Genomic DNA, 16,883 nt, shown 5'->3' with positions numbered 1-16,883 from the left:
CCAGCTGTGAGACTACACGCACCCACTGTCAGATGGGAGCCTCGGCTGAAAGGCTTAGTGCGAATGGAAATCCATTCGTTAGGAAACCACCTCGGGGTTCGTGTCACACGACTCTTTCTCACTTGCACCTCAGCAAACAGGCGGGAGGCTTGTGCGGGGGACACGTGCTGGCGTCCTGCTGCATGCGCTCACCCTGAGCAGCGCCTCTCCCGCCAGCTTTCCTTCCTGGCCTGGAACCGCACGGTAACGCGCAACGCTTGAAGCGCTGCTCTCCCTTCTCTCAGCTTCCAAAATAGGGGGGGGAACAAGGGGAGGATTGGGCTGACGTGGAGCGCTTCTCCAGCCACACAGGCCCAGCGGAGGCTGGCGCGGACCCTGCGGGCGGCCAGCAGGGAAACCGTGAGGAGGGGGACGCAGAGGGGGCGGAGGGGACGGCACCGCGGCCCCCCAACAGCCCCGCAGCAGAGTCGCACGCGGCGCCCGCCGCCGCCGCTTTCCCACGGCCGGCCCGAGGGGCGGTGCCGAGCGGAGCCGGGCGGCGGCCATTGGCCGAGGGCGTCCCGGCGGCGGCCAATGGGGGAGGCGGAGGCCGCGCGTGGCGGCGGCGGGCGGCGGGCGGCGGGCGGCGGCGGGCGTTCTCTGAGCGGCTCTGCCCGGCCGGCGGCGGCCCGCCCGCGGCGGGTAAGAGGCGAGGCGTGGGAACGCCATGGGGGAGACGGGCGCGGGGCGAGGCGCGGGGCGCGCGCCGGGCGCCCTCCTGCCGCGCGTCCTCCTGCCGCGCGCCACCCGCCGCCCGCTCGGCGGCCGCCCGCGCGCCGCCGCCATGAAGCGGGCGCATCCCGAATACAGCTCGTCGGACAGCGAGGAGCTGGACGAGGCCGTGGAGGTGGAGAAGGAGAGCGCGGACGAGAACGGGTGAGAGCGGGCGCCGAGCTGCGTGGGGGAGGTGGGGGGAGGGCGGCGGGGGTGCCCGGGGTGACCGCTGTCCCGCGCTCCCCGCAGGAACCTGAGCTCGACCGCGGGCTCTGCGTCGCCGTCGGCCACCTCGCAGATCCTGGCCAGGAAGCGGCGCCGAGGGGTGAGTGCCGCCCGCCCCGCCGACCCCCGGCCCCGGCCCGGCCCCTCACCCCGCTTTGTGCCCCGCAGATCATCGAGAAGCGCCGCCGCGACCGCATCAACAACAGCCTGTCCGAGCTGCGCCGGTTGGTGCCCAGCGCCTTCGAGAAGCAGGTAGGCAGGCGGCTGCGCAGGGCTCTGCTCGCCGCGCCGAGGCTCTCTGCCCGCAGCTCCCGCCCCTCTCTCCTCAGGGATCGGCCAAGCTGGAGAAAGCCGAGATCCTGCAGATGACTGTGGATCACCTGAAGATGCTGCACACGGCCGGAGGAAAAGGTAAAGTTCGGAGCTGCGGTAGCTGGGCTGCTGCGCAACGAGGATGGCAGTGCTGCGGCTCTTCTGGGCTCAGGTGTCTAGGCACAGTGCTGTCCGGCGGTAGCTCTGCCTTGTGCCCTACAGGGGAGAGGCACTGCGAGGTGCTGCAGCAGTTTGTCAGCACTGTGCGGTGAGCTGGCTGCTGGCAGTGTGGAGCAGAGCGAGGTTTTGTTTTTGTCGGGTGCCCGCTCATCTAACGTGCCAAACTTCCAGAACATAAAACTGGAAAAAACAAGGATGGAATCAGAGAATTAGCAGAAATGGCGACGTGTGCTTTAAATGGGAGCAAATTTACTAGTTTGCAAAGTGATCTCTGATAAGTTAGAACTTGTGCTTGTAATGGATTTTGCTTTGCTGTAATTTTGCTTGCACTGGGAGATGTGAAAAGAACAGAAGTACTTTCAGAAGCGGTGTGCAATTTCAGTCTGCATTCACAGGTCTCAGTCTGTAGTCCTGGGAGCTGCAGCATCACAGCACAGATATAAAAGAAGCCTGTTAGCCCCCAAAACAGACAACAGCAACAAAAAAGAAATAGGAAGCTTGGTAGCTAATCTGCATTTGGGATTACTAACATACATCCAAGTGAAAACACTTATAGGGGAAGGTGGCATGGAAAGGCTGCGCGCAGGCAATGACTGGAAAACGGTGTCTTAAGCCTTCATTCTTTTTTTTCTCTCTCGTAGGTTATTTCGATGCTCATGCCTTGGCTATGGACTACCGGAGTCTCGGGTTCCGAGAGTGCCTGGCTGAAGTCGCTCGATACCTGAGCATTATAGAGGGCCTGGATGCCTCTGACCCGCTGCGGGTCCGACTCGTGTCTCACCTCAATAACTACGCCTCTCAGCGGGAAGCGGCAAGCGGTGCGCATGCTGGCATTGGACACATTCCTTGGGGCAACGCCTTTGGACATCACCCTCACATATCTCACCCATTGCTGCTGCCTCAGAATGGGCCCGGCAATACCAGTACTCCAGTGTCTTCCTCAGAACCGCATCACCAGGGCAGAATTGCCGCCTCACATGCTGAAACTTCCTCACTCAGAGTGCCCCCAAATGGCAGCGTCGGACCAGTGCTCCCCGTGGTCACGTCTACTACCAAACTGTCTCCTCCTCTTCTCTCCTCCATGGCGTCGCTGTCTGCGTTCCCCTTTTCGTTTGGCTCCTTCCATCTCCTGTCCCCCAATATGCTGAGCCCGTCTGCACCAACACAATCAGCAAACCTCGGCAAACCATACAGACCATGGGGGACTGAGATTGGAGCCTTCTAAGAACTAACTCTTTAGTAAGGGTGGGGAAGCCTGCAAACCTAGCTGAGCTGGGTTATGCCACTCTTAACATTGAAGTTCTTAATAACTGGGACAAAGGTACAGCTTCACCTTAACTAAATTTGTCTAGAAACTGTCTCTTTGGATTTTTTTTTGTTTCTTTTTTGTTGTTGTTTTCTACATTTTTGTATTAGCAGGATTTTTTTTTTTTTTTTTTTAATAGTTATCTGAAAATAAAGTTAACAATAGTGGATGTTAACACTTGTGTTAGATCTGTGCTGAACACTGAAATCAATTTTGTAACAGCTCGTTTCGAATGTTCCGTTTTTCCTGAGTACATCCGACTGCCTTTTTGTGAAGAGGTATCACCTATTATTGTTAGCTACAGCCTAATTTAGTTATTAATTTTTCCAAGACCACTCTTCTTAACAAGCTGTGTTTTTGTTAATATTTTGACACTGAGATGTTCTATAAGGAATTACTGTTTTTGTAAACTATATAGGAGTCTTATATTTCTGAACAAAGCGTTGACAAATCAGATGGACCAGCTTGACCAGCTTTATCTACGAGCCCAGTTTCTATTTCTTCTGCTGTGATTTGGTATATTTGGAGGTCTTATTCTAGTCCCTAGTGGGTGTTTCTTTGCATCACAGAATCACTGCATTATTTCTTCCACCCAAAGGAGCAGTATGTGCTTTAGTGCAGACTTTAGAATGGGGAGGGTGCAAAAGCAAAATTAGAAACTACAGTTGGTGGTGAGTTTCATTGCTAGAGATGTGGAAAATTTGTTACCCGCAGTAGCCTTCCAGCATGTTCAACTTACAGGGCCAGATTCTGCTCTGAGTTACAGTAGAGCAATTGCTGTGTTACTGGTATTCTTGGTTAAGTGAAAGCAGATTCTTTCTCTTTGTGAGCTTCAAATCTGCACCTGAAACAAATTATGCTGGTATTTAGATATCCAATGGAATGGTACAGTGGGAACCTGTTCAGTGCACGACTTCGTTGCTTAACAAATGTATCCTAACTGGTGCATTTTTCTGTTGTTGATTTTGCATTTTGCTTTTAGGGGCAGTTCAGTGCTACTCCTCATTTTGCAAGGGCTCTGCTGCATTCTCGTGTGCGTGAGTGTGTGTGCGTATGTGTATACATGTATATTTTGTTTGATTTCATGAGAATCTAAATCTGAACAGGTTTATCTAGTGAGTTCCACTGGACTAGGTTTGACTGCTCTTGTATTTGTGTTGTGGTTAAATAAAGGAGAAAGAACAACGCATTTTAAATGACACGTTTGTCTGGTATATATATCAGCAGAGAGTTCTGTGCCTTTGGTATCACGGGCAGTGCTGCCTTTCTCTGGGCATATGCATTTACTTTGTTCTCATTCATCCATTGTGGTGTACTTACATACACGAATTGAGCGTAGTGTGAAGAACCACTGTGCCTCAGGACCACGGCCAAGGGAATGAAAGTTAAGGATGCATTTTGTGTGTTACTCCTCCTTGCCTGGCAGTATGTAGGTAGGAAGTGAAGAGATACGAGTTACTGCTAAAGAAGAGCTTAAAGTTGCACAACACCTAATTACTCTTACTGCTTTGTCTTAGTATTAAAAAATGGTCATTGTGGATGTGGAACCCCTTCTGGTCAAATCCATGGAAGTCCTATGGCTTTGTGGCAAAGTTCTGTTCTTAACTGCCTCACTGAGTTCATGTTCTGTGTGTTAGTGAAGGGTGTACCCACTGACTCTGACTGACCCTCTGCTTGTCACCATTCAGTGTTAATGGCATGCTCTGCTTCTTCTTCAAGCAGCAGCCTGACAGGCTTAAATGTAGATGGAGAGTTTTCTCCTTGAAAGACGTATGAGCAGAGATCCCACCTGCAAACCTCTGCCTGGAGAATTTCTCTTGGGAGTACCTCACTCCTTTCCCATGTGTTTGAATTTCTAGTACTCTTGTGTTGGTACGTGGTGTATCTTCGTCTGGATTTAGCTCTGCCAGAAGAGCTGAAAGAGCTCGGCCCTGGGGAGAAGAGTGCTTTGTTTAAAGAAGGGCTCTCGGGCCAATTAAGGAGTGGCATTGACAAGAGGCTGAGAGGGCTAGGCTTTCTCGGAAGGATTGCTGTGAGGCTGGGAAGAGTGGGAGGTTATTCAAGTGTGTAACCTTGTTTTACCTTCTTTCCCAGGCTGCAGGGGGCCACTGTTAGAGACAAAATGCAAAACACTGGGGCAGCTAGGAATATATAGGTGTTATCGAGATTATCAATTATAGAGTTTTATGTATAAACATGAAACAAGAGGCTGTAAAATTCCAAACCCAGTTTCCTTTTCACAGGATGTATTGTCTCCTGTTTAGTTATGCTCTGCCTAGTGTTTAGGTTTTCATACTAAATTAGTGATCCTATGTAGAAGATTACTACTGTGCATGCAGCTTTAGGTCTTCTAATAAATGGCAACTTTTCTCAGCCCTTTAATGGTTATTTCACTGACATTGAAATTACTTTGCTTGCCTTTAAATACCTGGCTCTTTTGTGTAGAAAGACCCCTGCAATAGCTTCTGTTCCACTGTCTTAATTTTGAATGAACTTCAGAAACAGAGGGCAATAAAAGTTTAGATGCTGTGTTTATACTCAGTCTTCTCTTTCCATTACCAATGGCAAAAGTATTAAAGCACTAATCTTATTCAATTTATGCAATACATCTGTATTAACTTTTAGAGACTGAAAATCCACTGACTGCTCCTTAGAAACAGGTGAATGAATTCCAGGAACTCAGGAAAGCTAAAAATTCAAATGGAAAAAGCCTGACCCAGAAGCTGATGCATGGGGATTAGAAGTTCGGGGCTATATTACAACTTGTGCTGCTCACTAAGTCATGCTTGGCAATCACTTAGCCGTATCTGTTTTGTCAGCTGTGAAAAAGCAGTGGCATTGCTTGTTCTCTTTTCTTCAGGACAGAGTGGTAGCTGGAAGTTTTCTATGTAAATGACAGTTACTGTTGTTTCTCAAAAACTGAAGTTGTGAGACATTCAGCTATTTTTATTTCCTACAAAATGATGGGTTTCCAAAGACAGAGAGAGGCAAAATAAGGTTGCTCCTGTAGATAACAGATATTTCCTGAGCCCCAAGTATGTCCTTGTTTACCCTATTAAAAACAAACAAACAAACAAAAACCTACCAACCAAACGAAAAAAACCAACACACAACCAACCAACCCAAAACAATCCAGAAGCAAAAGCTTAACCAGAGAGGCGGTAGAGAAGAGAGAAAATGTGGATGTGACTTGATCCCATGACCCTTCCACCACCTTAAATTGCTTCGGATAAACTGCATCTGCCTGGAAATCCTCAGGCTAGCATTTCATGTGGGATGTAAGACAATGTGGTATTTAAAATCAGCAAATACTATCTTCCTATATCAAAGAAGCTGGACTGGAGTGCGGAGTAAATTTAAGGAGCTGGTAAATACTGTGTAAATCCAGATACAAACCTCTGGAAATTCATTCTGTGCTTTGGCATAAAAGAATAGCTCATCAAAGTGACATTTTTTGCTTTTGGAAAAAAGCTGTCACTAGTTCTTAGGCCTATTTCTGTTCAGCACTCCTGTCTTACACTCGTAGCATGACAGACTGTATTAGCATCATGCTAAAAAATGATGAATCCTGACTGTTGCCCTCCTCACTCTCACATCAGCATGTGAGTCCCCAGGTGACAGGAGCCTTTCTAGGCTTACTTAGCAGTGGGAAGCCTGCCAGGTCTTTCCTCACAACAAACGAGCCCAAGTGAGCACAGATAAACTGAAATCCTTCTTCCTGTTTTATATTGTGTGCCTGTTCACAGCCATTTCTTGCCAGAAACTCCCAGTTTGGATTGCAGTATACTCCATGCTGAGCTGAACCCTGCAGCAAATCATGTGCAGGTTGTGGGCTTTCTGCTGGGAGGCAACAAAAATGATTTGAAAGCCCTTTGCTGGGGTGTTACATGAAAGGCTGTAGAGATGGACCGTCGTACTTGCCAGGTGACTCAGCATGCTCAGGCTTTTGCCCGTCTTGTAAATAAAAATTAGGCCAGTCTCTTTCTTCTGGAGCCAGAAGATGAAGGCATTAACTCATGCCTGCAATATAGTAGCATGACTGCAGTAATAAATGTTGAAATGCCAGTGTCCGGTGAGATACGGGTATTTGAAGGTGTCTTTTGGGAATCTGAAGAATTCATCTGGAGAAAGTCTTTATGAAGGAAGTGCTTGGGTATTTTATGTCATACTCACTCATACCATCTCGTCCAGTCCATTTTTTTCTTTACCAAATTCATACAAATTATTCATACAACATGAAGGCATGGACCAAATGACTTTGCTTTGACCGTGCTGTGTGCAGCCTGCCCAAGCCTTCCCAGGACCACAGAATTCAGAGGCAGAGGTCCTTTTCCAGCTGTACCTTGTTCTTCAATCTATCACGTAAAACAACCGTGTAACACAGCAAGAATTCTCCAAGTGCCTGAAACAGCTCAGCACTTGGGGGCATTCTGCCTTATTGATAGAGCCCTCAATCACATTGCATTCTTTGGACCTTTTCAGAGGCTTTTTCAGGCTGCATCCTTCAGGAGAAGCCTCCAGGAAAGGAAAGGCGATAGCTGGATGCAGTTCTGCACATTTCTGTGCTCCTGCCTGACAGGGCAGCCCCAGCACAGGAGGTCTCTGCAGAGCACTCTCTTATTTCTGTGTTGGAAATGCTTCTGGGAGGTCTCCAGACAACCTTGTGTTTCTCCAAGGTAAGCTGCAAAGTCAAGGAACAGACAGTAGTAATGGCTCAAATGCTGATGGTTTGTGTACTTCTCCATTTTGCCCTGAGTTTACAGAAGAAAGGATTTTGAAGCAGAAAGGTTGGTGGGACAGCCTTGGGGAGAGAATGGCAGAGAACAGGAAGGAAGGCTAATGTGGATCAAAGGAAAGCTAAGGCTGTGAACAGATGAAGAGCTGAATTGTTTGCTTTGTCTATTGCAAAGGTACGGAAACAACTGTTGTCAGATGACAAAATAAGCTGCACGCTAGTGCTTAAAGAGTTTGGAAAGAGGAGAACAATAATCTCAGTAAATCACAGTTTTGCTCAGTAAGCCAGAATCAGATAAACACACAAAAACTGTGGCATGTGATTTAAAACCAAGATGGAGCTGAAACAAATGTGTGTGTGGATGTCGCTATCTACTTTGATGGGCTGTCTCATCAGGTAAAGGAGAAATAGGGCTTGGGTGGTCATTCCCAGCTGTAATAATGCATCACAGCATGATTTGCTGATCGTATTTGTGCAGTCTGGTCAAGTGAGTGTAAGGAAGTGGAAGAGTTGAAGTGTGGTCTATGAATGAGAGTGGTTCGTGGGGCCCAACACAGTGGAGAATTTGATGCATTGGGATGACTGGTACTATCTCCTCATGACTGGCAGCCATTCCCATGAAGTTCTCAGCCTTAGCTGCTTCATTCTTGGATTTTGGTACAGTGTTTTGGGGCACATGTTAGTTATCTACATAGCTATGAGATTTCCTTCTCCATGAGGTGAACAGTACAGATCCACATTCTAGGAGTGAAAAACTGGATCTAGTGAAAGGAGTATGGAACCATTTTGGTAATAAGAAACATCCAGTAGAGAGAACTCACAACTGCTGACTTACTTCGCATTATACATATGCTATTTATAGTGCAGATAATAACGTGGTAATACTGGTTTCTATTATCACCAAGCCTGTCTTCTTTATCAGAGAGACCATTTCAGAGGCTGAATTTCAATATCAAAAGATGAAATGAAAAGAATTATCACCTATTATTGTTCGGTGATGGTTATGTAAAAATGTGTGGGATTGTATGGTGATTTAAAATTGCAACGAAGGGGACTGAAGTGTGTGCAGTACGAACTCTTTCACATGCTACACAGCAAGCAGATTTTTTACTTCATAAGGAAAACATCAATTTGATTGAACAATGTGCCCCCTATAATGTTGTTGCCTATCTGTCTGTAGATTGCCCCTTTGAATTTCTCTGGGATTCATTGCGTCTTCTGTTAAGAGGAAATTATCAACAACAAGAGGAAATCCTGTACTAGTACTGAATAGTCCTTATTTTAAAGGTACTTCCCTTCTTGTGGGAATTGTATATAATCAGAACAACACTCCATAAAACCGACAAAATTATTTTAGAAGGAGACAGGTCAGCCTTTTATTTAAAAGGTCTGACGTTATTCTACAGAAGAAAATCAATTGTTAGAGTGGATGACATTCTCTGTGAGTTGCCTGTGCTTCACAAAGGTGGGGCAAAGTTTAGGGCCCTGGTAACAGGAAGTCTGAGCTCCTTAGAGACTTGTTTTCTGGAGCACGCAATGACAAAATTGCTGTTTTTGTTCGCAAAAATAGCATGAGGAGTGATAATGATTAAACTTTATCCTCTTAAGAATTTACCTTGGTGGGGATGTGAATGGCGCACACACCCACTGGACAGAAATAAATATGTTTTAGTTCAGTGGGGAAGGGGGTAAGATGCATGGCATCACAGCAGTGTTGTGATACCATGCAGAACAGCTGCTCTTTTGAGCTCTCTTGCATGATGTTCCTGAGGTTCAGCCCTCTGTCCCTCAGTTGTGACTGCAAGGACCTTCTGTTCCTACATAGCCAGGGTAAGCTGAGCAGGAGGCATATGCAGCCCCCACCTGCAGCCAGGGGTTGGGCTGCTGGACTCCAAAACTTGGGGCATCACCTCAAACAAGCACACTGATGGGCACGGCTATAGCTCTAAAGCTGCGTTGTTGTCATAAATCCATGCCTGTTGCAAAAGGGAGATTTGAAATCCCATGAACTCCCCTTGGTCTAGCCAGCCACGACTCAAACACATATTGAAAAAAGTTCAAGCTAAATCTGCTACGGAGCTTAAAAATCTGCAGGTTGTTTTTCTGTTAGGCAACATCTGTCAACTTTTGATCCCTTCTCTGGGAAGTAAGGAGGCTCCCTGCTTCTCCACAGCGCTGACAGAGGTTGTAGCGCTCCCTGCACAGCGCCTCGGGGCAACCTCATCCCTCCTGTTTATCAAACTGAAGCCTCATTTCCCAGCCCTTCAGCACAGCAGCAGCCCAGGCTGAAAACACAGCTTCAGTGGCAGAGCTGGCTGAGAGCCACCGGGACCCAACACTGGGAATTCCCATGGTCTGCCCCTAGGGACAGAACTGAAGGAGTGACGCATTAGGGTTCCGGTTAGAAAAATCCCTGCCTTTCTTTTTGCTATTTTACACAGCATTAATACCCTCATAATGTGCTAGCCAGACAGTCTGACTTTGTGCATTTTTTTAAGCAAAAAGGGAGCTGTAATGAAATTGTTCTTTAGCTTTCATTTTGGCTGTGTTCTTTCAAATGAAAAAAAAAAGAGTCCCTTCTTATTCCCAGTTCTTATGCTAGGAGTACAGCCCTCCCTCCACAATATTGTCATTGCCCTGCATGAGATAAAAACGCATCCTGTATTGAACAGTTGTTGAGAAAACTGTGATGCAAGCTTTACGCAATGAAATGCCTTTTATATCAGAGTCTATTGGGATACAGCCTATTCAGCTCAGCTATCTGCGTTGCATTAACTGTTATATCCTAAAACTGCCATCACAAAGGAGATTTTTACAAGATTGTATTTGACAAACCCCAAATGAGATTCCTTTAATAAGTATGTCTGAAGCCTCTGACTGCAAAAGGCTAGGAAAGACTTTGCCGGGGGCTGATGCCACCTCAGATTTAACTTTCTGGTGACAGTATCTACTCATCTCTTATTTGGATGAGAGAAACTATTGCAACAATGTTGTTAATCCTATGGGACAGTGAAGGATAACAAAGACAAATTTGTATCTGCGACCTGTACACAGCATCTAGCGCCACTTTGTTACGAGACTGCAGAAGTTGCAAAATGAGTTGTAAACCAGGGGAATAAGCAGAGTATGAGTGGAAAGTAGAGAACCTTTTTGGAATGAAACCTCACTAAAAAGGGCATTTTTTGTGAATAAGCCTCCTTCTCCCCATCTCTGGGGCTTCTCAAACTCAGCAGCCCTGTACTTGCTTCTCCAAAGTTAAGTGATCTCTGTGATGTCCCATGGAGGTGTGGCACTATGTTTGGGATAGACAAGCAGGACTCAAAAAAGGTGAACCTGAAGCACCTGGTTGAGGTCTTGGCTGAGGTGGAAGGACCTGGTTAACTCTTCATTTTTTTCCCCTCAGTACTTCTGCAGCATTTGCTGGACTGAAAGCACAGCTGCTCTTGACTTTCTGGAAGCCACAGATAAAGAGTACTTCTTCAAATCAGGCTCAGTTAGTCCCCATGTCAAAGTTCAGGCAACAAAGAACACCAGCAACATTCAGCAAACCTTTTCCTAGTCTCCCATAGCACTTGTGTAAAGGGAAGAAACAAAATAATCCAGTTCCCGCAGCACCCATCAGAACCCTTAACAGTAGGACTGTATTTCACACTCTGAAGTCTCCTCACACCTTCAGATATTTCAGTGCAGCTAGTCTGTTCACTGCTCCCTGATGAAAGACAATCCAGCCTGCTGTTGGAATGCAACCAAGTTCTTAGGCAAAATGAATACTCCCCTTAGATTAATTTTTGTGTGTTTGACTTCACAACTCAACACTGTATTTTTAACACAGCCTTTTGTGTATAATGTATGAGGTCTTAAAATTATTTGAAAGCACAGATTCCTGTATAATACCTCAAATCATCATGCGTATAGTCCATTAGTAGTAGGGCTGAAGGTCTTGGATTTGCTACTTAGATCTCTTCCACTGAGAGGGATAATTGGTGACACAGGTAGGTTATCCTCATATGGACCGGATCCAGAGCAAAATGAATCTAAGGGTTTCAGAAGTATCTTTCTGAGGCACTCTTTACTGTGATGATGGTGTACACTGTGCTGCTGAAGGCTCCTTTAGGATGGCATAGATTGCCAGTGTGGGACAGGGCCATGGTAGGGACATGAAGAGGTGCAAGATGGGATCCCAATGGGAAACCTTGCAGTGATAAAAATGTCAAGAGGTGGGAGTCCACAGATAGAGCGCAGCTTTGGGAAGAAATACAAGTCATGAAAGGAAGCTGGTTGGGATTGTGGAAAGATGTTAGAGTTGAGGAAAGGCTTGTGTGTGAAGGAAGAGGAAACTCCCCTCAATCCTCCTCATTTGCTAGAAATGTCACAGCTGTTAGAAATCCAATGTGGCTTATCAGTAACTTGGATATGTGAGGTAGGGGACATGAGAGAAAGAATCACCAACACGTGGGCTGAAGCCTTATTTAGAATGGGGTTGCCCCTATTCATGAGATGAACATAATTACCTGGATGAGAAACTGGCAATATAATTCTTTTCCTATTGCACAAGGTGGCTCAGATCCTGATGTGCTGCTGGTATGGCTGTGCCCTTAGAGTCTTCTCTGGACATAAGCAGTATTGTAGTAGATTTTATTTTTTCCCTGGCTAATTTCTTGTTTTCCTTTTGTGGCCTCTTCTTTGTGGCTGCCAGATACCAGCAACAATCACAAATATGTAGCATTAAATAAACAACTAGATGCTTTGGCAAAGCATTTCTGCCTACACATGGTTCATTTACCTCAAATAGCCAACCTGCATCTTTCACTGGTGGCAAGAACTTATTCAAGAAATGAACATGGAATCCTTATAACCTTGGGGAAATTATCCCTTCATGATAGTGTCTGGGGACAGCTTGTAATTTGGACAGGAGACCTGTTTAGGGATTCTTGATAAGAGAGAAAGACTAAATCTCTTTTGGGTAGAAAGAAAAACTCATTTCTGGAGGACATACAAAACTATGTCAGTTATGTCTATGCTTAGGGAGAGTACAGAAAACAGAACATATTAGTGTCTCTGGAACAATTTTGGTTTATGCTCTGGCTTTCACAAGACTGGAGGAGGAAGGCTGTGAGACAGCGGAGCAATTGCTGTGTTTAGCTGGGCTGCCTATGGGAGCAGAGCTGTGCCTTTGGGGCCGGGTGTGTTGGCTCTACAATAGCAATGGAGCTGTTTGGGTAACACATATAATTTTATGACATGGAGAGAAAATAGGTTTCTATAGAAATAATTTTTACAACTCTGTTGATTTAACAGAGAAGGAGAGTGCAATGAGAGTGCTTTTGTTCCAAAAAGGACTTTATAGCATACATTGTTTCCTGAAGTCTCAGTGGCTTTCTGCAGGTTGGGGCTAGCTCTGTTTGCTTTTCCTTCCTGTCCCTCTTGGGCCAGCAACTGTGGCTGGGCCCAGTTCTAACACATAGAGCACAGGGGAAAGAGGATTTCCTTAAAAACCCAAAATAAACCAAAAAAGCTGTGCAGAATCTTGGCAGAATGCATAGAAATTGAAAGTTTCAGCCTGTTGTTTTCATGGAGGTTAGAACCCTACTGATGTCCATGGGTGTCTTTTCTTTCTAAGAGCTGTGGGATCAAATGTTATACAGTCAGAACTGCAAAATAGTTATTTCAGTGATCCTGAGCATGGAGATTTTCCTTACAGAAAACAATCTAGAGTCAGAAAGCATCTTTATTTCCCAGAGTTGTATTGGCATCTCTATGAAACAAGAATGCTTCGCTTCTGCAAACACCTATACCAAAAAATTTGTGTTTCTGCTGATTAAATAGTCGGTTTTATTTTTATTATAATTATTGGTTTTAACTCTTATTAAAAATAGAAAAATTGTACTGCAAACCCAATCTGAAAAGTAAAACACAGTGAAAATTGTCAGAGTCCTGCTGGCTTACAAGCAAATGTATATAAAAAGTAACAGCAGTTGTGGGCATCACCGCAGATCCTTCTCTTGGCTGCTGAACTTTCTCTTCTAATCTCCGAGATAACAGCCTGCACATCACATGCAGGGGATGACATGGTGTGACCTTAGAGTTTGAAGACGTGTGTGTCTCTAAGGTGTCAGGGGGAGCAGAAAAAGACCAGTGTTAGATTTTTTTCTTAGCAGATGCTTCATTCTGGACAAATAATTGAAAAAGTGAGGTACGATTCAAACCATGTACACTACCGGTGTTGAAAATGAATCATGCCACTTGAATGAGGCATTAAATGTGAAGTGGCAATGATGCCTTGTCTATAGAGGAAGCCTGATGGCAAAGCAGAGCATTGCTGGCTCGAGGATTTGCATCAGTGCTGGCTCTCACATCATTAAATGACAGAAAGTGAGCCCATGTCCCTGGGAGGGAATGTTTGCCATCTACTTCCCTCTGTTGACTGAGTTACTGAAGTACACTACACTTGAAGTCAAAGCTCACAGACAATGAGGTAAGATTGAAAGGCAGACAATAAGCCAGATTCTTGGCATTGGTGAACTGGTGGAGCTTTGCTGAAAATATTACCATGGCTCAGGATTGGCCCACTTAGCTCATAGTTTAAGCAGCCAACTTTGTACAGGGCCACGCTCTCAAAAAGAAAAGCCATATCTTACGTGTATACACATTTGTAGGTTCTTCTCCCTCATCTTTTTTATGTCTAAATAATAGACACCCCAAATCTAAACTTCTCTTTGCATCAAGCTGACAGTCATAACTGACACTTGGCAAGAAATAAAGGAGGAAAATAAAGCAGAATTACTTTTTTTTTTCTTTTAAATTTCAGATGCAGGGTTTCAGGAGAGCTCCAGGAGTATTGCTTTTTGTTCCTGAAATATCAGTACACTCATACTGGCTAAAAGTTCTTCACAGAATGCTATGCACATGTAAAATGCATTATGGAGAGATACCTTTATAGAACTCTAACAGCTTGTTTGCACTGGTATCAGATTGGTGTGCCTAATAACTACCATCCTATTACACTCTGCCTTGACCACAGAGTATACATTTCTCTCTTTCGGACAGAGAGAAATGGCAGCAATGAGTCATGTTTAATGCTTATGTCATTTGACGTGAAAACCATTTCCACCAGAGACTAGCAAAGCTCTGGTTTGTAGCTTCTTTTGTTTTCTCACCACTTCTCCGGCATCCTCCTATGTGAAATTATGTTTCAGAATGCTAAAAAGGATGCTCAGAAGGTGTAATATCTACGTTTTTGATTTTCTGCTGACAGAAGAGTGTTACTCTGAGTGCTACTTCAGCTCTTTGGCAAGCACCCCTTCAAATTTGAACAGATTTGTGTTTGCCTGAGATGTTACAAAACAGCATGCCTGTGCTGAGAACCAGACCTCATCCATGACAAAGGCACTGCCGTGGTCTTGACACAATCCTTTCTTGGGCATATGGATGACTTTCTGGTGTCCCCTGATTCAGTCAAAAGAGCAGCATAGGCTCTGCATTGCCTTTTGAGAAGTGAACTGAAGGGCCACATCTCCTGCTAGACACTTGTCAGAGCTCACCCTGTGCTGAGACGCTGCTTCCACAGAGAGAGCTTAGAAATAACGTGGTTCTCTTTAAGAGAAGGTTTGTAAATCTCTTAAGACTTTTTGGCAACAAGATGTGATCATCTGTCCATCTGCAGAATGTATTGGCTGGCCAGCTCATAGTGGTGGTCAAAAATAGCCCTGAGATCTCCTGAACATGCCAAGGAATGCTGCAGCCCTCTTGGAGGCCTTTGATCAGAAGCACAGTCTCATGACTTGCTTGGCTCTGCTCAGCAGATACATGCTTTAGGACTCTGGTTCTGGCTGTCATCCCCGGGCCTCATTTATTGTTATCTTTACTTCAGGCCTATTCTGGTACACTCACTACCAGCAGATTAACTGTTCAAAGGTCAGTCATTTCTTAGCACCAGGGCAAACCAGGTCCTTCTTTCATTCAACTCCTATCCTCACTTGAGTTATTCTGCCGGGATCCTAATAACCGTGATACAGGGTCACTAGTGAGCTCTGCTGCTTCCAGCAATTCCTCCTTGTCCCATCGAATGTTCTGACTGATATGGCGTTTGGGAGCACACTGAAAATACACATCAGTAAAACGAGCCAGCATAAAGATTCTTCAGGTGAATCATTTACAAATATCTTCAAAAAGACTGATAAAGAAACTCCACTAAGTGTAGAACTCTTGTGGATTGATTAAAATTGTGATGAGTAATCTTTACTGTTGTTTGGTGGCCCTGCTAGGCAGGGGGGTTGGAACTACATGATCCTTGAGGTCCCTTCCAACCCGGGTGATTCTGTGATTCTGTGATTCTGTGATTCTGTTTTCACAGATTCCTAACTAAAATCTATACATATTTCCCTGCGTTCAGGGTTAGCACCCAAGACGAAGGGATACATTAGACAGGCTGTAAGGCTGTGGTTTGATTTTCTTATCTGGTGAAAGATTATTTTGTGACTGGGAATACTCTAAAGTAGGCAATGTCATCATGCTTTCATGGTGAGACCAATGCTGCCTGCATTTGGCACAAAAGGAGTTACTCTTAACACACACACTGCTCCTTAGGTATAGACCTGCATCTCAATGGAGAGAGACCCGCTTGTAGTTCTTGCACCAAATCTGCTATTTTGATGTCTTCATTTATGATACAAGGATAATTGGACTTGATAACCCCAGGGAAAAAACTGGAAAGTATCTCATTTGTGTCAGAGAATGGAGAGGTACAACTCCTGAACCAAGTCCCACACAGGGTCACAGGCACTAAACCTTAGAACTTCTCTTTCTTAGTAGGTGGCCAATGGCAGTATTTCCTTTGCTGGGTGTTTCTGCTTGTTTGTTTGATTCATTGTTTTCATTCAGCAGTTAGATGCAAGTATTATCTGAATAACGTGATGAATGGATGATTGCCATAGTTCCAGATTATTAGCAATGTTCTTTCCATTGTAGGTTATGATGTGGCATCTAGGTGAAAAGAGGATGTTATCTGAAGGGCCATAACATGTGCCCTATTTGATTTACTCCAGTGACTCTAAATGTTTCCCTTTCACAGTGACTCCGCTTTTCAACTGTGAGATCTTGAACGACATATTTGGAGCTCGATTCAACATTATGGAACAAATTCCTGTTGATATCAGTGAATATTGAGGTCAGATTCTTTATTAGCCATGCAAAGATTAAACAAGTGACCACACATCTTCATTGTTACTTCATCCCTTTCTGTGGTATTTGTAGTTAATTTTTAATTGCACTTTTTAAAGCATGGTCAAAATACAAACATTTATAAGTGAAAATATTTCACTCTGAGGATGTGTTTATTTGTGGCTGCTATAACAGTAGCAGTTTTTCTTTGGA

At 45.1% G+C, this 16,883-nt stretch overlaps 1 protein-coding gene across 1 annotated transcript; it reads left to right on the top strand.

Annotated features, from left to right (window-relative positions):
* The first annotated feature begins 800 nt into the window (after positions 1-800).
* Positions 801-3,975, top strand: HEY1 (hes related family bHLH transcription factor with YRPW motif 1). Its single transcript, XM_052704019.1, has 5 exons — positions 801-915; positions 1,003-1,078; positions 1,147-1,230; positions 1,308-1,389; positions 2,112-3,975. The coding sequence occupies exons 1-5, from the start codon at positions 824-826 to the stop codon at positions 2,693-2,695; spliced, it is 918 nt and encodes a 305-aa protein (XP_052559979.1). The 5' UTR covers positions 801-823; the 3' UTR covers positions 2,696-3,975.
* Positions 3,976-16,883: the final 12,908 nt, after the last annotated feature.

The sequence above is a fragment of the Tympanuchus pallidicinctus genome, unplaced genomic scaffold (genome assembly GCF_026119805.1).
Source record: "Tympanuchus pallidicinctus isolate F22 unplaced genomic scaffold, pur_lepc_1.0 scaffold5, whole genome shotgun sequence".
NCBI classification, from domain to species: Eukaryota; Metazoa; Chordata; class Aves; order Galliformes; family Phasianidae; genus Tympanuchus; species Tympanuchus pallidicinctus.
The sequence above is the reverse complement of the archived record's forward strand: the minus strand, read 5'-3'. Positions and strand labels throughout refer to the sequence as shown.

Bases quoted from the DNA above. Each gene is read 5' to 3' on its own strand.
- HEY1 (XM_052704019.1), top strand. From the start codon at position 824: ATGAAGCGGGCGCATCCCGAATACAGCTCGTCGGACAGCGAGGAGCTG. The intron at 916-1,002 runs GTGAGAGCGGGC...CGCTCCCCGCAG, and splicing joins GAGAGCGCGGACGAGAACGG to GAACCTGAGCTCGACCGCGG. The intron at 1,079-1,146 runs GTGAGTGCCGCC...TGTGCCCCGCAG, and splicing joins CCAGGAAGCGGCGCCGAGGG to ATCATCGAGAAGCGCCGCCG.